This window comes from Puccinia triticina, chromosome 14A (genome assembly GCF_026914185.1).
Source record: "Puccinia triticina chromosome 14A, complete sequence".
Classification (NCBI taxonomy): Eukaryota; Fungi; Basidiomycota; class Pucciniomycetes; order Pucciniales; family Pucciniaceae; genus Puccinia; species Puccinia triticina.
In genome coordinates, this window is record NC_070571.1 from 3,811,304 (window position 1) to 3,833,468 (window position 22,165).

General features: G+C 45.3%; 1 protein-coding gene across 1 annotated transcript; it reads right to left on the minus strand.

Moving 5' to 3' along the window:
• Positions 1-5,113: 5,113 nt before the first annotated feature.
• Positions 5,114-6,375, minus strand: PtA15_14A351 (uncharacterized protein; the record flags this gene model as incomplete). The annotated part of the gene is made up of 4 exons (XM_053163058.1): positions 5,114-5,633; positions 5,697-5,790; positions 5,888-5,956; positions 6,093-6,375. 4 exons carry the CDS (start codon positions 6,373-6,375, stop codon positions 5,114-5,116), a joined length of 966 nt encoding a protein of 321 aa, XP_053027022.1.
• Positions 6,376-22,165: the final 15,790 nt, after the last annotated feature.

Consider the following 22,165-nt stretch of genomic DNA (forward strand, 5'->3'; position numbering starts at 1 on the left):
AATCCCTGCTGTGTCACAATCCCACACTAGTCCACCATCTCCACCCAAAACCCACATGCCACACTCACAGGATCCACTCCTCTTGGAAACTTGACCTTGCATGTCCTCTATCTAGCCCCCAGCAGTCAGTCTCTCACCAGAAACCAGCACCTCTGCCCTAGTCCCACCTGTTGGTGAAAGTTGAACCTGCTTCAGCCACCCCAGCTCACCTGCCACCATATCCCTGCTATCCAGTGCATGCCTTTGCTCTGCCAGAGTCCAGTTCTAGCCCTATTCTAAGGACTCTGTTAGTCCTTCACCAAGAGTGAGCTGGAACGGGCACAAGGGAAAAGGCAGAGAGCCTAAAGCGCTTCTAGGACCAAATATGGGGGGGGGGGGGGTTTGATTCCTGGCTCAGAGAGAAAGGAAGAAGCAAAAAGAGGAAAGAGCTTACCTTGCTCAGAGAGAAGGGTGTCAGCTCTCTATTGAGCCAGAGAAGGAATGAGACCGGGGTATGTACAAGGGTGTGACAGGGGTTGTATCACCTTGTGAACCCCAAAGGATACAATCTTCTCTGCTCTGCTATCCAGTCCAGCTCTGGATCCAACCTCCCCATTATCTGTGATTTTTCCTGCGCCTTCTTTCTCCAGCTTTCCATATGCATTTTGCCCAAGCTTTCTGATTTTCCATCACCAAACGCGCAGTGATCTCAGGCGTGAATGCATTCCCACCTGCGCTACCACCACGTGGACATTCTATTGACCTGTGCCCATATAAACCATCACAACGTCAACCACAAGTAAGACAAATTTAGTAGTAGTAGAACGTACAGCAACTCCACTGCGGATGCTATCTAACATGTAGATCCCACAGTAAAAAATCAAGGGCTACCCAAATTGCTAACACCAGCTGCAAACTGTAGCTAAGGAGGTAGCTAGGATATGTAAAGCACGGTTTGTTGAGAATAATGGAAAAGATTCAAAAGATATTTTTGTAAGTTTTTACGGAGGGAATTAAATCTGAGAGTCAAGGGTATTTAAGTGCCCTCCTTTAAAATTCGGGGCCTGCAGAGCAGGGGTGTATAACATGCCTGAAACAGCAAGGGCCTGGAATACAGGTGTAGTTTGCTGGGGTAAACCCTTAAGAAATCTAGGAAGATTCTGGATGATAACAGAAGAGAAAGGAACTCACTATGTATGATCTAGTTTCCTTGTTTGTTCTGTTTGAGAGAAGACGTGTTGGAAGAGATTCAAGAAGTAGAAGTTTGAACCTCAGTCTGAATCTGGAACTGGAAAGGTAAGAGGCTTGTCAATCAATGTATCAAGAAGGAATGCACTGCTTTGGGTGTTGGGTTGTGTGAAGATGCCAAGCCAGAGGGATTCACAAGGAGGCTCTTATTTATAGAGGACTTGTCTAGCCCTCAAGTCTACTCATTCAGCATAGTGTCTTGTTACTCTGGTAAGTCTGCTCTGGAGGAGCTCATCCAGGAATTTGACAGTGCGAGGAGCTCTTTGGATTAATTACAATTTCTCCTATCAAGGATGAGCATTCTTGTCAATGATGAGTACTCAGCTCTGGTCAATCATGAGCACTTATTTCTTAGTCATGGTCATAGCTGCATGTATGCGGTTTTCTTTTTAATTTTAATACATATTTCTTAGGTACACATTCAGCGCATAAGCGCGCAGTGTTAGTGCTGGGCATACGCATGTGTTTCAGTTGATGTCAAGTTCTTTTTATTCAAGTTTTTTACATTGCTGCGCATCTGCGCGCCATCATGAGAAGGATGCACTACTGTTTTTCTTACTTTATACTTTGATTTTTTGTCTTCTAGGTACACAACTTGAAAAGCAACCGATGCAATCTGACGTGTTTGTTGACACAATGAATGCTATGGATAAGGATATAAATCCTTTGAGATAATAAAGGGGCATGCTAAATGCACCCCAAGCTTTTACTATGTGTATACCAACAAAAAGGGGTACCCTATCCAGTACCCCAAAATATTTGGGGTGGAGGGTTTAAATTTCATGGAAAGCTCAAATTTTGGGGTGTATGGTCCTGCACCCACCAGATCAAAGTTCCCTGATTCATAAAGAAGCGCAGATGCAAAAGTAATATGGTCTTGAAATTGTGTCTGGTCACATACCTAACTCCTGCCTAAATGTCAGGTTGGGTTCAGGCAATGTTTTTCAACCCAAACCCGACCCGTTTAAACCCTGAGACGTGAGGTAGGACTTGGAACACAGCCAAGTCCCACTTGGCCAAGATCAAGCTCTGGGCCAATTGGATCTGTGACTTGGAATTTACACTGCACACGCCGGTCATCAGAATCTAGCCCTTGTCTCTGCCACAAACCACAAGAAAAACGTGCCCTCAAGTAGGGGAGATGTACTCCCTTCTTGAAATTGCACATTGGAAATCAACAAGGGAGCTTTTTCTTATCAATTTGTTTTCTGTAGGCTGGTCATCAGGGAGGAAAGACTCCCTTCTCAGCGGGAAATAGTTGTATCAAACATCAAGAAGGGAGTCTTACCTTCTTGATGAACGTTTTGTAGACTGGCCATCATGGCTGGCCCAGCTTTTGGCAGTGTGGCACTCTTGCTTGAAATCAGCCCAGCGGGGCTTTTTCCTGAGCCCTGCCAGCTTTTCAATGTGCCAAGCGGGGAATGGGAATGTGCCAGGCGCCAAATGGGAATGTGCCAGGCGCCAAATTGGCTTTGGGATTTGCCACACATGCTGGGCCTTTTTTGGCGGAACTTTGCCATGTTCCCAAACTGGCTTGCAAGACCATATAACATTAATATGTGAGATTGTTTGGTTTGAAGACACATTCAGTGGTTTTTAGCCACCTGCTAAGCATGCTCAGGCTAGCACATTTTTAGCCCAATTTGTATTAGTATTCCAGTTTGTTCAACAAAATTGACATTTTCCCCAACACCAAACAAAATGAAAAATTTGTTCAAGGAAAAATTGCATATGATTGTAGGGCATGAATTTCACAGCGTCTGAAATTTACTACATCTGAATTTTTTGTTTACAAATAATAAAAACAATCTCTATTAATTGGATGATTCAAAGGAAATAACTGTTAGGATTTTCACTGAAGACTGCAGCACAATGAAACACAGAGATATATGAGCCTGTGGGCTTGAGAGAGGACAGTGAGGGTTGAGTGCTCACTGGATCGGCTCAGATTGGAGGCGCGGATAAAAGAAGGAAGAACCAATGGTTTGATTGCTGTGTGCTAGTCTAAGTGTTTATAGGCTAAGTTCAATGCATCAACTTGTGGGTGTGAATGAAACTGAATATGAGATAATTAGAGAATCTGCCGTTGGACCCGCGGCAGGTACCCGGCACCCGTTGGCAGGTACCTCCGGCACCCGCCCCGCACCCGCGCGCGGGTGCCGGGTGCGGGTACGGGTGCCTGTTTTTTGGGTAAAACGGGTGCGGCACCCGGGTACCTGCCCAGGTACCGCCCTAGCTCCCCCGGATGCGGCGGAGTTTGGGTCGTCCAGACGGAGAGGCTACAGCATAGCCTCGTCGTCCGGGAGGAATCCATTCCGGGAGACGAGGCTGTTGTAGCCTCGTCGTCCGGGAGGAATCCCTTCCGGGAGACAAGGCTGTTGTAGCCTCGTCGTCCGGGAGGAATCCCTTCCGGGAGACAAGGCTGTTGTAGCCTCGTCGTCCGGGAGGGATCCCTTCAGTGAGACGAGGCTGTTGTAGCCTCGTCGTCCGGGAGGGATCCCTTCAGTGAGACGAGGCTGTTGTAGCCTCGTCGTCCGGATCCCTTGCGGACGACAAGACTACAACAGCCTCGTCTCCCGGAAGGGATCCTTTCCGGCGGCACCCGCCGGTACACCGCCGGTACACTCGCGGCACCCGCCGGCAGGTGCCGGGTACGGGTGCGGGTGCCTATTTTTCAGGTAAAACGGGTGCGGCACCCGGGTGCCGCTGGCACCCGGGTCCAACGGCAGATTCTCTAGAGATAATGAATAGAAAGAACTAGAAGTCTCAAACAGAGATATCACAAATGATTCAGCTCTGTCACAAGCAGAGCGCGCGCACATCAGAGGATAAGAAGCACAGGGAAAGTTCAATGATCTAATCTCAGCAGGGACAAGGTCAACAAGGCAAGTACGGATACCAAAAATGACCACTACTAGAAACAGACGATAAGATGTGAGATAGAATAAGAAGTGGGAGAGGATGAATGAGGCAGAAGGCATAGAAATGAAGAGACCTGAGGATGAAAATTCAACAATGACTTTATCAATAATTCAAGGGTGAGATTGTTTCTTGGCAATTTCAACCAAATATTCCAATTCAACTGGATGATGGTGGGAATAATAAGTAGTTAAAAAGAAAACAAGGCTCTCTGAATCAGCATAAACTTTCTTTTCCTCCTTTGAGAAGTGTTTGATCAAATTCTGTTGAACTGGTCCAAAGAGGTGGGCAGAGTCTTTGGTGGAAATGCCGTCCCAAGGTAAGTGATTTGGTTTTGTTTGAATCAGTCCATGAACTGGTAAACTGTCAATTGGTTTGATCATCCTCTGAACCAACCATTCCAACAAATCTTTCCTTCTGGTCTCCTTTTTTTCCTTTGTGTTGAGCATATTTGGCAAGTACGGGATGATGATTTGGTGAAAGCTATCCAAATCTATCAACAAGTGATACACACGTGTCAATAGTTCTTTTTTTTGAAGGGGCAATGAATCAATTTTATTCAGAATTCTGAGTGGCTGAGACTGTTGGGCACTTTGCAGGTGTGTGGACTCGTATATAGCGATTGGTAATTTCGGATGAATGTATTTAACCCCCTCAATCGGAGGTTCAAATCTATCAATTTGTTGTTTAAAATCCGAGAGGATAGATTTAACTATCTCATAATTCGGAGAATTCAAATCAGCATACCTTTTATGGTAAGGTTGGGGTAGGAATTGCTCCGAAATAAGTGATAAGATTTCTTGGGGTGGTTCAAAAATGTTAAATCGAAATGGAGCTAACTCCTGGGATCGTTTCGGATCCGGTGCTTTGATTGCCAATAGAAGGCAATGTCAGATCAAGCACCAAGGAAGAGGATCCAAAATATCAGCAAGAATTTTCAGACACAATATGATAGTCTGCTTTCCAATTACTCACTTTCGCGTCGGAATTCTGTGATTAGCTTGGAAGCTGTGTCGGGTAGGAGGCCAAGGGCATTTCCAGCTTGGGAGAAGAATTTCAGCAGGTTTATTTGAGATGGACGGATTGATTTTTCGGCAAGATCTTCCTTCCAAAGAGGGAATGGCGCTGTGATGATTCCTAAAATTGGATAACCTCTAGTAGTATCAAAGATTTCTCCATCGAGCCATTTTAGCATTTTCACTTGGTGCTCTACTTGGGCAGTTATAGGAATTCCCAAATTCTCCAACGCTTCTTCATAAAGCTTGTGCATAAAGAGGATCAAGTTCCTGTAATGCACACTTAGCACTTCATTTGACTGTGGATGGAGGTTGCGTTTTAAGACTTTTAGCATTCCAATCCGAGTGTCACGCATATACCAGCCGTATGGCAAACTGGGGTGAGTGAGCCTGTCTAAACGAGTGACCGCCCAATAATCGAGGTTACCGAAAGTTTCATCTATCGTGGCCAGTCTTGCATTGAAACTTAATCTTGCGATTTTGAGAAAAGGTATCAATATTGCACCGCAACCTGAAAAATAACTTCTATGGGACGGGTGCTTTTGAAGGAGCTCTGCCACTTTGACTAATTCTTGCGTCCTGGCCTCAGCACGTTTACTGTTTTTTTCGGTGTCGACCTGCTTGTCGACTGTCGTTGAGAAATAATGATACATAGCCATTCAAACACATCAGTAACACTTTCTTGGTTGATAAACAAATTACCAATATCATTCATGCGAACTGACTCCGACGTCGTGGAGTCCCGCGCAAGGCCCCGTTTAAATCCGGTGCCAAGACCCTTGCTTGGCTCGAAGCTACGAAAGGCGGAATGATTTTTGGTCAGCTTACGACCTTTCCGTCCCACTTGACTGCTGGCTGGGTATGGATGTCATGAAGGGAGGAAAGAGACAGCCAGATCTGGTCGAGCAGTGATGTCCTGTAAGACTGAACTTGGAATGAACTGGGATTCTGGAATAGGAAATCCCTGTGTGGGACGTTTATTTCCTACTCGTTGTTCTTCCCTCGTGAATTTGTCGAGAGTCGCGCTGCCTGCAACACAATTCGGCGACAAGGCGGCGAACAAGTCATCAGTCGTATACTGACTCTCGATCGGGATCTCCAATCGGAAGCTGTTCGGATTTTCTGGAGATGTGGCCAAGACTGCAGCTGAGTTCGACCACAAGAGGATAAGGCATACGAAGCGATGGCGACCAGGACGCCGAAGGGGAAACATTTTGGAGACGGTGGAATCAGGTGCTGTGACACCAACCACCCAGAGCCAAACTTCACGAGATGAGAACAGATCAGAACCCTTGAAGAAATCTCAAACGGTATAAATATATTCGTCTCACTTTCCAGACTATGAATTTGCTGCAGGCTGCTGCAGGAAGAAAGAATTTCCCCAGTGTTTGATGTGACAAGACTTTCTGTCCGATCCAATCTGACCCAATTGCCTCAAAAACTCAATGAAACACCTGTCATCTCTCCCAAAAAAGCACCTCCCTTAAAATCCTGACATTTACTCTTTGACTGAATGTCAAAAAGTTGATATGGAATCTTGTGTAATGTGATCTACTCTCATCCCTCTAGTACCCCCTGCAAATTAGTCCATATCAGTTTTTCAGCAGTGAACTTGCATTCATATGGCTTGAAGTTTCCATTTTTTTCAACCTTGAGAACCCTACTGGAAACCTCCCAGACTTGAGACTGTTGGATGAAATCTCTATTACATGTCACATGCTCAGTCGCGAGCTCAAATCCACTTCCAGAATTTTCCCCAGTAAGAACATCTCCACCCGGGGAGGTAAAACTGGGTTGGAGCATCTCCACCGCGGGGGACTATCTGAGGGACTAAATCCCAGGCTCGCGCGACTGCGGCGCAGTTTTAGCTTCCCGACCGAGGTCTCTTTCACACCGCAAGGTTCCCAAAGTAGCACCTCCAGGTTGTGAAACCGGGCTACCCCCGACTCCCCAATGGCCGGTCAGCACGAGAGGTGCAATACCGATGTCCGGTCAACATGGCAGCAATATACAGTCCTCTCAATGGCCGGTACTGACCGGCCATCGACGTGCAGTCCTTTCAATGGCCGGTACTGTGGCCGGCCAGTACCGGCCATCGAGATGCAGTCCTCTCAATGGCCGGTCAGCACCGGCCATCAAGATGTAGTCCTCTCGATGGCCGGTCAGTACCGGCCATTGACGTGCAGTCCTTTCGATGGCCGGTCAGTACCGGCCATCAAGATGCAGTCCTCTCAATGGCCGCTCAGTACCGGCCATTGAGATGGCTGTGTGAGTCACTCAATGACCGGTCAATCCGGTCATTGAGAGGAGATGTGTGTCCTCTTGATGACTGGTACAGCCCGGTCATCAAGAGTTGTGCGTCCTCCCAAGGACTGGCCTGTGCCGGTCATCGAGAGGTGGTGACTCCCCTAGATGACCGGTATAGACTGGTCATCAAGAGGTGGTGAGTCCCCTCGATGACTGGCACAGACCAGTCATTGAAGGAGGGTACTGTACTGATGAGTCCCCTCAATGTCCGGTACCGGCCATTCATATATGTTTTTTGTGTACAATAGTTGGTTTGGCCGGGACGGCCGTTGATACGTGGATGTCTGGGGTTGGGGATATCAGGGGTTGTGTGCAGGAAGGAGCAGAGTATCACAGGCCTCTGGCTGTGTGATATGTGTGTCAGAGGAGCTATATGGGGAGCTATAGTGTCCTAAATCTGGTCTTGGTTTAGCTCCCCGGATGGGTTTTCCTACTTTAGGGTAGCCTTTAGTGCCTCCGGTGGAGGAGCTAAATCAGATCTGGGGAGCTAAATTTGGTTTAGTCCCTCGATTTAACTCCCGCGGTGGAGATGCTCTAATACCCCGGGATGGCAACTCAATTTTGGCATATAGCAACCCTCGTGGCTCTGGCACACACCCATGGGTGCTATAATACATATGCACCCAGAAGCAACCAAGTCATCAAATATACAACTGGTCATCAACAGAGCTCTTGATGATTGGTATATGTGGCCAATCATTGAGAGACTACAGCCAGTCATCAAGAGGGCTCTGATGACCAGACTGGTATAGCAAGTCATCAAGAGCTCTCTCAATGACCGGTGTGGTGGTCAAACTGGTACAGGGCCTCAAGATCAAGATTTCAAGATTTTAGATCACTCATCAGAAAATCCTCAAGAGAATAATTATCCAGCCTCTCAAGACCCTTCAGCCTCAAGATCCCTCAAGATGATCCCCTCCCTCACTTTCTCACTTCCTCAAGATTCTACATCCCTCCCAGATTCTTTCTTTTCTTTTCTTGGTCCTAACACATGTGTCATGTGGGTTTTGTTTTGTTTCTTTTGTCTTGTTTTGTTTTGTTTTGTTGTCTTTTTAGATTCTTTATTATTTGATTGTGTGTTTCTTTTCTTCCTTATTCTCATTGGTGTTGCTTTATCTTTGATTGTTGTGGTGTTTTCTTCTCTTTCTTCTTTTTTCCTCTTTTCCTGTTGGATGTTTGTAGTTAGGGATGTGATGACATGTTCTGTGACATGTCACTCCCCAGAGTCCAAGTTCGAGTTTGAACTTGGAGGATGGGGAGGCATGGGACTTGCTCTGATCCAAGAGAAATTCCATCACCCTTTTCTGATCCGCTGGCAGTATCCCCAGCACTATTCTTGATCCTTTATCTCTGATCCTGATCCCTTATCATCATCTGATCCTTAACAAACCAACCACCGCCGACGGTATTCCATCCCCGTCGTCTCTCAAAAATCCCCCCCCCAACGCTATCACTTTCTGATCCTCATTGCTCTTCATCCGGACCACCACGAGGGCAGCCTCAACAGCACCTTTCCCCTCGACGCTCTGCCTACCGCCTGGCACGGTAGGAGTTCCACACCGGCACAGCCAGTCATCAAGAGGGCTCTCCATGACCATGTAAGAGTCCGCTCTGGGACTCTTCACTGGGCGCTTATCAGGGTTGGCACGTTGGCTCGAAGCCAAGGAGAGACTTTTCTAGGAACCACTTATATTGCAAGAGCTAGCCCAGGAGAGAGGTTAGCTTCTCTCTCTAATACAACTGAAGATAAGGAAGAAGGAAAAATGCTCACCTAGCCCAGGAGAGAGGTTAGCTTCTCTCTGCTGAGCTAGGAGGGCGCGGGGATTCCGAGTCTAAGAGTCTGACGAGTGGATTATGTAATCCCTGCTTGTGAGGCCTCAAGGGGGGTCTCACAGACCAATTGAGGACTTCCCGCCGAGTCTGGAAGCCTCCCAGATCTAAATTTACACACTCATAGTCATACTCTTAATTTTTGGTAGAAGTGAAAATGTTTCCCTAACCCTCACTGTCTTTCATTGTCCTCCTCACTATATCCACTATTGTCACAGGGTTGGTTTCTTCTTTTCTAAACTCTTTATCATTGTTCACTTTGTTCTTACAATTCTTTGTTCCAGTTTCTGGTTTTTGGTTTATAGAAATAAAAGTAAGGTTCTTTACAATTAACAGTCGAAATCACGGGATCAATATATGTCCTCCAACAAAAAAGTATTGGTCAATCCTCCTGCCTTGACTTCAAATAACCCACCAATCAAGAACCAGTCACCTGCTGCAATGTCCACGGTCAATCGAATGGACAAAGTATCACCCTTGTTTTTGAAAACCGTCATTGAGGGAATCCCGTTACTCTCGTTGGACAACTACACACTCTGGAAGACTTGTGTCATCAACTTCTTGGACCTCTGTAAACTTCGAAAGGCTCTCACTACGGATGAAGACAAGCTGAACAGTGATGAGAACAACTTCCAAAAAGCAATCATAGTGGCGAAAGTTGAATCCACTGTACAAGCTAATGTTGTCGACTCCTCAAATGAAGATAGTGCTAAACTGACCTGGAATTCAATAGTCAATTTCTTTGCTTCCACTAAAACCTCAAACAAAGCACACGTCTTCCAATCCTTTCTTTGCGCTCCCTACACTCCTGACAATATCACGGGCTTCATCACGTCTATGAAGATCTTTCAATCTCGATTAATTCAAGTCGGCTGGGCTTTCACCAACAATGCAATAGGTCACATCAACACCCCAACTATTACGCTAAATTACATTAGCGGCGCTAATTCCGTAGCGTAGCGAACCATTGCTAAGTAAAATGGCGGTTAGCGTTAGCAGTAGCGCAAAAATACACTTTTTAGGGGTAGCGTAGCAAAGGTGCCGCTAATCTTTTTACGCCTCCCATGTAGCGTAGCTACAATGAGGGTGCTAACACTAAGTTTACATGTAATTTAGCGGTGCAGCGGCTTTCAATCGCTGAAGTACCCGCTACACCGCTACATTGAGTAATTAGCAGTGTAGGGGTACTTTAGCGGGGCTTTGACCTGGTTGGAACACACCAGCACCGCTAAAAATGATCATACTGTCGGATTTCGCGTAATCCGACAGCAAGAGTTCTGCGAGCACTCCCGAGCGCCCCCAGCGCTCGTACAGCTACTGTTGCACGAAATCCAACAGTACAGCTCAACAGTAGCACAATTGTGCTGTTGGATTTCACAAAATCCAATAGTACAACTCAACAGTAGCACAGTCGTACTGTCGGATTACGCGTAATCCAACAGTGCAAGCTCTGCGAGCGCTGAGTAGGCAAATATTCCAGCGGAGTGTGCACTGCAGGATTTTGTGAAATCCGACAGTAAAACTCAACAGTAGCACAGTCGTACTATGAGCTCTGCAAGCGCTGAGTAGGCAAATATTACCGCGGAGTGCGCAATAATTCACTCTTATTACTAATTAATTCAATGAAACTATATCTGAGTTGCTTACCTACTCCCGTCGCTAATTAGCGATCTAACTTAGCTAATTAATTGCTGCATTAGCGAATAGGGCGCTAAAAGAAATGTAGCTTAGTTTTTTTGCGCTACAAACGCTAAACATTAGCAATTAAATTTGTCTGTTATTCTCCCAACTCAGGTTGCAATTGTAACTGTAGCTGAAAGACAACTGCGCTAAATTGCAGTGTAGCTGGCAGACCACTACGCTAAAAAATTTGCTATATGCGCTAAATGTAGTGTAATAGTTGGGGTGTTGGTTACATGGTCTTACACAAGTTCCCAATCAACATGAAGGACATTGTGAATCAAATCACGCATTTGGACAAGGAGCCAACTCTTGAAGTCGTCATCAATCATCTTAGAATACATCAAAACAATCTTGAATCTCAAGAAACGTTGAATGCAGGCAGTCACTCCAATCCAATCACTCTGTTCACCGATGAATCTAAGAAATGTCAAAAGAATTTTCATAACATGGCCGCCGACCACCTCAAAGAGAACTGTCGGTATTTATACCCGAAAAAGCGAACCAAATATTTTGAAAAGAAGGCCGCTGCTTCAGCTCAGAAATCAGAATCCTCGGTCAGTTCCTTTCTCTCATCAATCTCAAGATCCTCAAATCAATTCATCCTAGATTCTGGATCCTCTACTCACATGACCTCAAATTTGCAATTTTTTCACACTCTAGAACTCAAAGATCTAGGTTGTGTACAAACAAGTTCCTTGCATGATCGGCTAGAAAAGGACCCTGGAAACCCCCTATAGATGTGGGTAACCAAAAATCAAAGATTTTGGCAAAATTCATACATTGGGGGGCACCGGGGAATGGCTTTTTTTGGCTGATTCATACATTTTCGTGCCTATGCCTGGGGCAAAATCGCCCCGGGGAGCCCAAAGTCCCTGAAGGTAAGCGGGGTTCTGCGGGTTTTAGGGGATTTAACTGAGTATCAGCAGAAATCCATACATAAATGCCATCTTTGGTGCGTACCCTTTTGGGATCCAAACCCCATTCATACCAATTTTGTGCCTAACATTTTGCAAAAAAATGTAAAAATTCATACATTTAGGTTACCCACCTACATCAGGGGTTTCCAGGGTCCTGCTAGAAATTAAGGGGATCGGTTCAATTCGGCTCAAGAATCAGTACGGTGAAATTATTCTCAATCAAGTACTGTATATTCCTGACATAGTTGTAAATCTCTTATCCGCTAGATGTCTCATTCTCAAAGACTTCACTATTCAATTAAATAAAAACTCATTTGAAATTCTAAAAAAAAAATGAGATTAAAATGTCCGGTAATTACATTGGCAACTTGCCTTGCCTACAATTTGAGAATCTTGAGCACTTGAGCCACTTGTTGTCTGCTGAGTTCCTCCACAAGTCTCTTGGTCAAGTGAGCTATCACCGCTTGAGGAAGAAACTTGTAATCCCTCTGAAAATTCTTAAGACATGCGAATCCTGTGCGGTCTCAAAGATAACTAAACCTTCATTCAAATCAAATCACAAGCCTGCTTCGAGACCGTTTGAAGAAATTCATCTTGACTTGATCGGACCTATCTGGCTACCGTCATTTGAAGGGCACAAGTAAATTCTCACTGTTGTTGATAGCTGTACCCGCTTTTGTGCAGCAATTCCCATGAAGCATAAGAGCAACACTCCAACCACCTTGTCCTTTCTTCTTGACTTTGAAGCAAAAAGATTTGGTTTTCATCCCTCAATCCTTCACTCAGATTGAGGCTCTGAATTCCTAAATGAAATCATGTCAGATTATTGCAAGACTTATCTCATCAAGCAGCAAACGTCTGACGCGAACACTCCTCAACAAAACGGTCCTGCTGAACGATTCAACAGAACGGTTCTTGAATCCCTGAGGACGATATTAGAAGATTCAGGCATTCCTCAAAAATTTTGTAGTGAGATTGCAAAAGTCAGCTGTCTGACTCTCAATCAAATACCAACTCATTGCTCTAAGAAAAGCCCTTTCGAACTCTTCAAAGATCGGTCGCTTCCTATCAACTACTTCCATCCAATAGGAAATCGAGTATCCTATCTTATTGAACCCAAACAGCCGTACTCAAAACTTAAGCCAAAAGGCAAATTAGGAAGACTTATAGGATATGTCGATGAACTAAGGTCATACCAGATTCTGATGGACAAGGGCAAACTAATCGACACAAAGAGTGTTCAGTTTCTCGACTACAAATCCCCTGCAACAAAAAATTTGGACTGGGACATTGATGTGGGGGATGAAGTTAATTGTGAACAGACTCCGTCAATTGAAGAACCTGAAGATGAAACCATCAAAGAGACAAGCTCCGAGACAGATGATGAAACTGTAGCATTGGGCCTCAATCCTACCCTTGTGCTCACTTGCAATCTTCAAGACCATACCTCCCATGTCAAACCGTTGAAGTGTTTGTGTCTAGCCAATGACCCCAGCTCATTCAAGAATGAAATTAAATCAAATGAAATAGAGAAGTGGTCCAAAGCAACCAATTAAGAGCTGTCAAACATTGAACATCATGAAGTCTGGGAAGACATGTTTGACACTCCTAATTCATTTTTGCGGACTCTCTGGATCTTCAAGACCAAGCCTGCTACCCTATCGTTGTCAGCCTGTGGGTAACTAACCGTGTCTGAGAGGGTTGTTACTAGCAAGATGATAGTGTAATATGCCAAGGATGGTCCAATGGGTTCGTGGTAAGACCTGTAAAAGGTTTCACTCTATCAGTAATCTTGACTGAGAGGCTTGCTCAATTAAGGCGCATCCAGATCAACACAGGGTGTTAATAGGCATCCAAGGAATAACTCAACTTGGGTTCGTGGTTTTACTTACAGAAAGTTAAGGGTAATCAAGAGTTGATGTTATTCCTGAATTAAAAGATGGTTGAGAATGAAGGCACTGTTTAACTATGTATGTGTTAAACCTTGCTATAATAATATTCTGAGGGATAAACAGTCCTGAGGGGCGTGTTTATATAGAAGGGAAAGAGCAGGAGGGAATATGAGGCGCTTGGAGGCGCTTCAGGACCAGGGGGGAACTGGAAGCGCTCAAGGGAAGCAGATCCTCATGAGGATCAACATTGGAAATGATCAGGGCAGTGTAATGATCAGTACTGATCCTGGATCAGTAGCTGTGCATACTAGCTGATCATAACCAATCATTGATTCCATTCAGTGCTCTTTGAATTGGATTACATCATGTATTGTTTATGTAATTATATCATAACCAATATATTATGTAAATGGGGACTGAGGCGTAACAGGGGATAAATGAGTGATACCTGTCTTGGGGTATTTCACGTGTACAGTAATATTACAATGTATTGTAATCTTACTGTTGCACGTAACTTAACTCTCATAACAATAGTACATTATGGTAACTGTATTTAACTATGGTTATCTGTAATGTAATGTATAACAGGAGTACATTCTTAAGCTTGTATCAAATGATATACATGTGTAATAAAGGTGTAAAAAGGAATGTACTATATGTAATGTGAAAAATTGCAGGTACTTGGTACGTGTAAGGTACTGTGACATGTACTCTGTGGCTGACAATCGTCAAATGAACGCAAGAAGGCAAGATTATGCATTCAAGGGTTTCTTCAAAAGGAGGGCAAAGATTACGGCGAAACCTTTGCTCCCACGGGAAAATTCACCACGTTACTGGTGGTGCTTATGTTTGCAATCAACAAAGGTGTGCCAATCAGACAATTCAATGTCAAAAGCGCTTTCCTCTATGCTCCACTAAAAGAGGAGCTGTATATCAAAACACCAGAAGGTTCAACACGCAAAGCTCCGTATCTTAAGTTAAAAAAATCACTCTATGGATTGAAGGAAGCACCAGCAAATTGGTACAAAACTCTAACATCGTGGTTCAGTGAAAATGATTATTCGCAATCGTCCTCAGATCCCTGTCTGTTCATACACAACAACAAAATCTCATTTATCTTTTTTCATGTCGATGCCTTAATAGTTGTTGGGAACATCAAAGTGTTTGAAGAACTCTTTCTGAAGCGCTTTCCAAACTCCTCGGCACATGATCCAGATACACTGCTAGGAATGGACGTGGAGATCACAAGCAACTCCATCTTGCTGTCTCAGGAAAAGCTGATTGATGAGGGCTTGAAAATGCTGGGACTTTCTGACTGTAAACCAGTTAATACTCCCTTGTTGGTAGCAGTACAATTGAAACCGGCTTCACAACAAGAAAAAGAAGAATTCTCCAAATTGGGGGTCAATTGCCAAACATTCACCGGGATTCTCAATTATCTGTCTTGCCGGACTCAACCAGATCTAGCACCAGCAGTTTCAATGTTGTCCAGCTTCAATAATGATCCTGGCATCTCCCACTGGAAGGAAGTTGTGCATTGCTGGAAATACGTAAATGGGACAAGAGGACTTCACCTTACCTTGAGACCTGATCCAATTGAATTGAACTCCTTACAACATTTTACCAACGCCACGTGGGCTGATGACTTGGAAACTTGACTATCCAGAAGCGGCTCAATATGTTTCTGGAAAAATTGTCCCATCGCATGGAACAGCAAAAAGCAACGCAACATTACTCTTTCTTCGACAGAAGCAGAACTTAATGCCTTGGCCGACGGCGTGCAAGAAAACCAATGGATCAAATACCTGGTCAAAAAAATTTGGAACAAAAATCTAGAACCAACTACTTTCCACATAGATAATCAAGGCCTAGCTGAGAAACTCAAGAACTTCGGCTCGGACTCAAAAACAAAACATTTGGATATCAAAATGAAGTGGCTGAGGGATCTGAAAACAAGAATGAAATCACTGTCACGCTTATTCCGTCCGAAAATATGATTGCTGATACGCTTACAAAGGCGAGTAATGCTGAATCACTCAAGAGACTCTGTGAAAAATGCTACATAGTTCATTACTCACCAAGTTGAGGGGGGTGTTGAAACTCGAGCCCGCTCTGTGGCGCATCTCACAGCTTTGAGCGCCCCATGCACTACTCGCAGCTGTCCATCAATGGTATCACTAATCCTAACCTAATCACTCTGAATCATCTCCACACAGTCCCCAAGGCTGTCTTTGTCAATCATCAATCTTTAACCTAAATCTTCCTTCCCACGGATTCTCATCTCTACTCAATTGATATTCCGCTCCAGTCTTCTCAACCAGATCTAGTCTTTCCTCAATATCAACATCAACTCTCTCCTTGCTCGCGAACTCAAGCTCCGACAAAGCCTTAACTTGGACAGCCGTATTGGCTTCCAACTTGGGGAGAAATGCACCCCTGCATTTCCGGATCTCTTGTCAGCTAGGCTACTCTGATCCTCAAAGGCTAACACCTGTTCCTTCTCCAGTTCTTTCCTAGATCTAGTCCTTACTTTACCCTTTTCATCCTATATTAAGATTATTACCTATTGTTTTAGGGTTTGTTTATTTTCCATCTCAACTCTCCTCAAACCACTCGTTGATTAATTTCTTCATCATTTCTTCACAGTCTATCCCATTCTATATCGTCCACTGTCTTTCATTGTCCTCCTCACTATATCCGCTATTGTCACAGGGTTGGTTTCTTCTTTTCTAAACTCTTTATCATTTTTCACTTTGTTCTTACAATTCTTTGTTCCAGTTTCTGGTTTTTGGTTTATAGAAATAAAAATCAGGTTCTTTAATGCTCAGCCTTGGCCATGGCTCAGCTGATGCTCAGCCTTGGCCGTGGCTCAGCTGATGCTCAGCTTTGGCCCTAGCCTAGCTGATGCGCAGCTTTGGCCCTAGCCTAGCTGATGCGCAGCTTTGGCCCTAGCCTAGCTGATTTTCAGCTCTGGTCCTGTCCAAGCTGGTTCCCATCTTTTTCCCTGGCATGGATCACCTGATACTCAGCAAGCTGAGCATCAGCTGGCCAGCTGGCCCAGGACTGGGTCAAAGCTGAGCATCAGCTGGGATAGGACTGGGAAAAGGCTGAGCAAGGACTGGTACAAAGCTGAGCATCAGCTGCGCCAGGACTAGTACAAAGCTGAGCATTACCTGGGCAACAAGCGGTCAAAAAACTTTATTCTAATTTTGAGAGTAAGCTGTGTGAAAAAGCTGAGTATGAGCTGAGCAAAAAAGCTGAGTATGAGCTTGGTACCAAAGCTGAGTATCAGCTGGACAGAACTGAGGATCGGTTGGGCTCATCAAAGACTGAACAGGACCTCCTTGGTAAATTTCAGAAGTTGAGGAGATGGCTGGGAGATTGGGGTAGATAGTGGATAGATCTTGGATAGATGGTGGATAGCTAGCTGGAGCTGATGTGATGTCACTTGTTATCAACTGACTATTTTATTTTCCTGGTGTTAAAACTTATATTCTGAGATAATATCAGTTGATCCATGGATCATATTGGGGAAACACCTCCCAGTACTCTTTGATTTCTAACAAAAGAAAGCTGTCACCAAACTGGTTCAAAATCCACAACAAAATAAATCCCAGACCTAGTATACATGTAGCATTTAGGGTGTTCAAAGTTGACTTGCATAAAATCATAACACAATAAAATCATAAAATCTAAGCTGAAAAAAATATGTACCACCCAAACACTCAAGTTAGAGCAATGTCTTTAAAATGGTACATATAAAATCATCATGATTTTATGATTTTGTGTATTGAAAATTTTATGATTTCAACTTTGAACACCTTAATTATAGGTATGATGAGTTATACACAAAATCCAGCACATTTGAAAAAAAAAATGGTGCAGAGTTATATATTCAAACTGATCTTCTTTTTTCTTTTTTTTTTATGAAAAGTAAATTTGGACACTTCCATTCCAATATATAACATGGAAGGTTGAATTGAGAAGAATTTTTGTCATAGCTCCCCCATCCCCCCCCACCCCTGGCTTACTAAACATCCTTGACAAGTTTGCTGAGGCAGAATTCATTTGAGGTTGTAAAAATGACTGATTTGATCAGGTAAGAAAATGAAGCTTTTCCTGTGGTTGAAACCTGAGATAGGTGCAAAGCAATAGACAGAGAGATGATAGAAGGTTGATGATACATTGGAGGAATCAAAAACAACAAAGATTAATTCAAAAAAAAAAAAACAATATAATTTGATCAATTGATGCCTTCCCAAATTCATCCATGTTTTTAATCAGATTCAAATGTCATACCACCAAAAAATTTACCAGCAAAGTTAACATTATTTCTTCTTTTTATCTAATCAAAGTTAATCTGAACTGAATCACTCTCCAGCCTCAAACTGGTGTCCCGGCAGGGCTAAGTGCTGCCGCTGTAGCAAGATTGGTTGACGTTTTATCCGACCCTGTGGACATATGGCTCTCAGGCGTGCTGGTTCTGGAAGATGGGGCACCAATTAATGATCTGAAGTGGTGGGTTGAGCAGAAACGTTTGGGAAATACCCACCACGGCCTTTTACATATGGCCCTTGATATATCAAGCTGCCTGGGGAGTTTCATATTTTATTACATATAAGTTTTGGAAGAGTTATCAATGCTGATTACTCCGGGTTTCTATAAAGCAACAACTGTAGATGTAGAGTGTACCTTCAACTTTGGCCAAGATTATGTGTCCGCCAGGAGACACAGCCTCAGCACAAAGTCATTAAGTAGAGGGATGACCTTGTTGTTATATTCAAAGAACAACAAGATAAGACCCCTGGCCCTCCACAAGTACATGGCCAAACATAAAAACAAGGCCAAAACAGGTGTCAAGACCAGGGCAGAAGGCTCAAAAAATTTCAGGTTTACTTCGCGCACGGAGGGAAACTCGTTGCGCACGGGAATTTCCGTTGAGTCGACGTCACGTGACGTCGGGCCCCCCTCCGTGCGCGCCACCAGCTCCCCTCAAAAAACTATCCGCACACGGGGGTGCCGTGCGGTGACACTGACAGGTGGCCGGGGTGAAGCACTCCGGCCATCCGGAGGAAACAATGCCCTCGATGACCGGCACAGACCGGTCATTGAGAGGGCATATCACATCTCTCTTGATGACCGGCATGGTCATCTAGAGGACACATCCACCGGTACAAACCGGTCATTGGGAGGCTACAATCCTCTCGATGACCGGAATAGACCGGTCATCGGGAGGCTACATCCTTCTCGATGACCGGAATAGACCGGTCATCGAGAGGCTACATCCCTCTTGATGACCGGAATAGACCGGTCATCGGGAGGTTACATCCCTCCCGATGGATGACCGGAGTAGACCGGTCATCGAGGGGACACATCCCTCTTGATGACCGGTCTAGTGAGAGGTCACATCCCTCTCGATGACCGGTCTATGCCAGTCATCGAGAGGGATGTGTTCTCTCAATGACCGGAATGCCGGTCATTGAGAGAGATGTGTTCTCTCAATGACCGGAATGCCGGTCATTGAGAAAGATGTGTTCTCTCGATGACCGGAATGCCGGTCATTGAGAGAGATGTATCCTCTCGGTGACCGGTCTACTCCGGTCATCGGGAGGGATGTAACCTCCTGATGACCGGTCTATTCCGGTCATCGAGAGGGATGTAGCCTCCCGATGACCGGTCTATGCCGGTCATTGAGAGGGATGTAGCCTCCCAATGACCGGTCTATTCCGGTCATCAAGAGGGATGTAGCCTCCCGATGACCGGTCTGTACCGGTCATTGAGAGAGATGTGATCTACCCTCCCGATGACCGGTCTATTCCGGTCATCGAGAGGGATGTAGCCTCTCAATGACCGGTCTGTACCGGTCATCGAGAGGATTGTAGCCTCCCAATGACCGGTCTATTCCGGTCATCGAGAGGGATGTAGTCTCTCGATGACCGGTCTGTGCCGGTCATCGAGGGTTTTGTTTCCTCCGGATGGCCGGAGTGTCTCAACCCGGCCACCTGTCACCGCACGGCACCCCCGTGTGCGGATAGCTTTTTTGATGGGAGCTGGTGGCGCGCACGGAGGGGGTCCCGACGTCACGTGACGTCGACTCAACGGAAATTCCCGTGCGCAACGAGTTTCCCTCCGTGCGCAAAGTAAACCCAAAAAATTTTGTACATATTAGAGAATAATGTTTTGGACCCATTGCTAGGTACCCGGCACCGCCTGGTGGGTACCACCAGCACCCGCCACGCACCCGCCAGGCGGTGCCGGGTGCGGTGCTGGGTGCCTGTTTTTCTGTGGAAAGTGGGGGGGTACCCGCTCAAGTGCCCCCCAACCTGGCTGGGGCTGGAGCCCGTGCCTAATACATTGCACCCGGCGAGCCGGACTTTGACCATCTTGCCTAGAGAAATCCACACCTCTCGACGAGATGGATTTGTACAAGCTCGCCAAGAGGAATGCATCCCTCCCGGTGATCTAGACTTTGACCAGCTCACCAAGAGAAATCTACACCTCTTGGCAAGCTGGCCAAATTCCAGCTCGCCGAGAGGAATACACACCTCCTGGCGAGCTGAATTTTTACATCAGCTCGCCGAGGGTGTTCTTCCCGGTGAGCTGGTCAAAGCCCAGTCCTCCGAGAGGTGTGTATTCATCTAGGCGAGCTCTAGCTTAACTAAGCCTCTCGAACGGAGGGTCCGGGGGACCCCGCCCGGAGGGCTCTCCGCAGGAGAGGCTTACGCCTAATGTCTGAAGTCTGGCAGGGAAAGGAAGGATATTCAACCCCAAAACCACTAAATATTTATTTAAAAATCAGCAAAATATGTACAAAAAAACTGAATAGACAGTTTCATTGGCAGTGCTGATGCGCACCCTCACCCAAAATTTTGAGCAAAAAGCTCCAAAACTGATTGAAGGAATCCGTTTTGAAGGTCAAAGGAACCCTGAAGGATATTACATTGCTCTGAAGATCCATTTTTGGATTTTCTGATAATATGCACAATTGAGTTTCCTATATGCAACAAAATGCAACACTAAATGTGTAGGATCTGCGGGTTTGCGGATCCAGGATCCACCAGGCATGATGGTTGCGCATCCTTAGTTTACATTTCTTCATGTTTTTTTATTTTTAAACCATTAGTACAGTGCAAATGGTTTGGATTCAGGACATGAGACCTGTGCCAAATGAAAGCTGAGGTCCAGAAGTATCTTTTGGCTCTGGGGCAGGTCCACAGGACCTGAGGGGGAGGCTGGCTGAGGCTTAATATTTTCCCTCCAGCCACTTGTGATTTCTTTCCCAGCCAAAATTTTGACATTACGCGCAAGTCCCTCCCTGCGGGAGGGGCCGCTTCGCGGCCAGCCACAGCGAGCCTCCCACCAGGGGGGACTTGTGTTAAGTTAGAGGCGAGCTGGACTTTGACCAGATCGCCAAGAGACATACCTCGTGGCCAGATGGACTTTGGGGAATTGGTGTACCCAGTCCCGTACACCAAGTACATGAGAAAAAGGCACAAAGTACCGCCAGTACCCACCAGGCGGTGCTGGGTGTGGTACTTGGTCCCTGCTTTTGGAATAAAAACGTACCCGCCACCTGGGTCCAAATCTGTCCAAATCATTATTCTCTAGTACATATAGATTAAGATAGTCAGAAATCACAATCTGCCCACCTTACTGCATTTTAAGCGGCGGGTACCCGCAATGGGTAACGCCAATACCAGCTCCGCGGGTGTGGGTGTCTCATATTAGGCAAAAAATGCTGCGGGTACCCAGATACAAACAGGTACATACCTGGGTTCAAATTGACCAGCTCTAGGTGAGATGGATGTACAGGAGGTGCAGCCGTCCAAAAGTTGGCTACACCAAAACTGGCCAAGTGTGACGTGGTGGTAAGTCAGTTTTAGACTCAAGTCCCTCCTTTGAAGGGGTTGCTCCGCGACCACTAGGGCTGCCCGCCCCCCTGCAGCAGAGGGACTTCCACAAGTTTGGTGTAAAACCAGGGTGTAAAAATCTGGCTTTACAAGTGCCATATCTGACTTTACACAAATCAAAGAGAAGTCCTCCATGTGCATATTCAATTTTAGGCCCTGTTTGGCAGCATCATTATTACACAATAAATAATCAGGGCATGCCCCTTTACATTATGTAAAACATCATTTTTGGGCCTGATCTTTTGGAAGTAAACTATCAAGCTTTATAACAGCGTACTTTCAAAAGCCTATCCTAAAAAAAATGTTTTTTACAATATGTAATGGTATTGCATTTTGAACATTACACTGCGTAATATGACGCTGCAAAAAAGGGCCTTATTTTTATGTAATTCATAATCTATTCTAGCGCCCACGCTGTGCTATTATGGCGCTGCTGCGTTAGTCTAGCGCTTGCACTGCGCCAT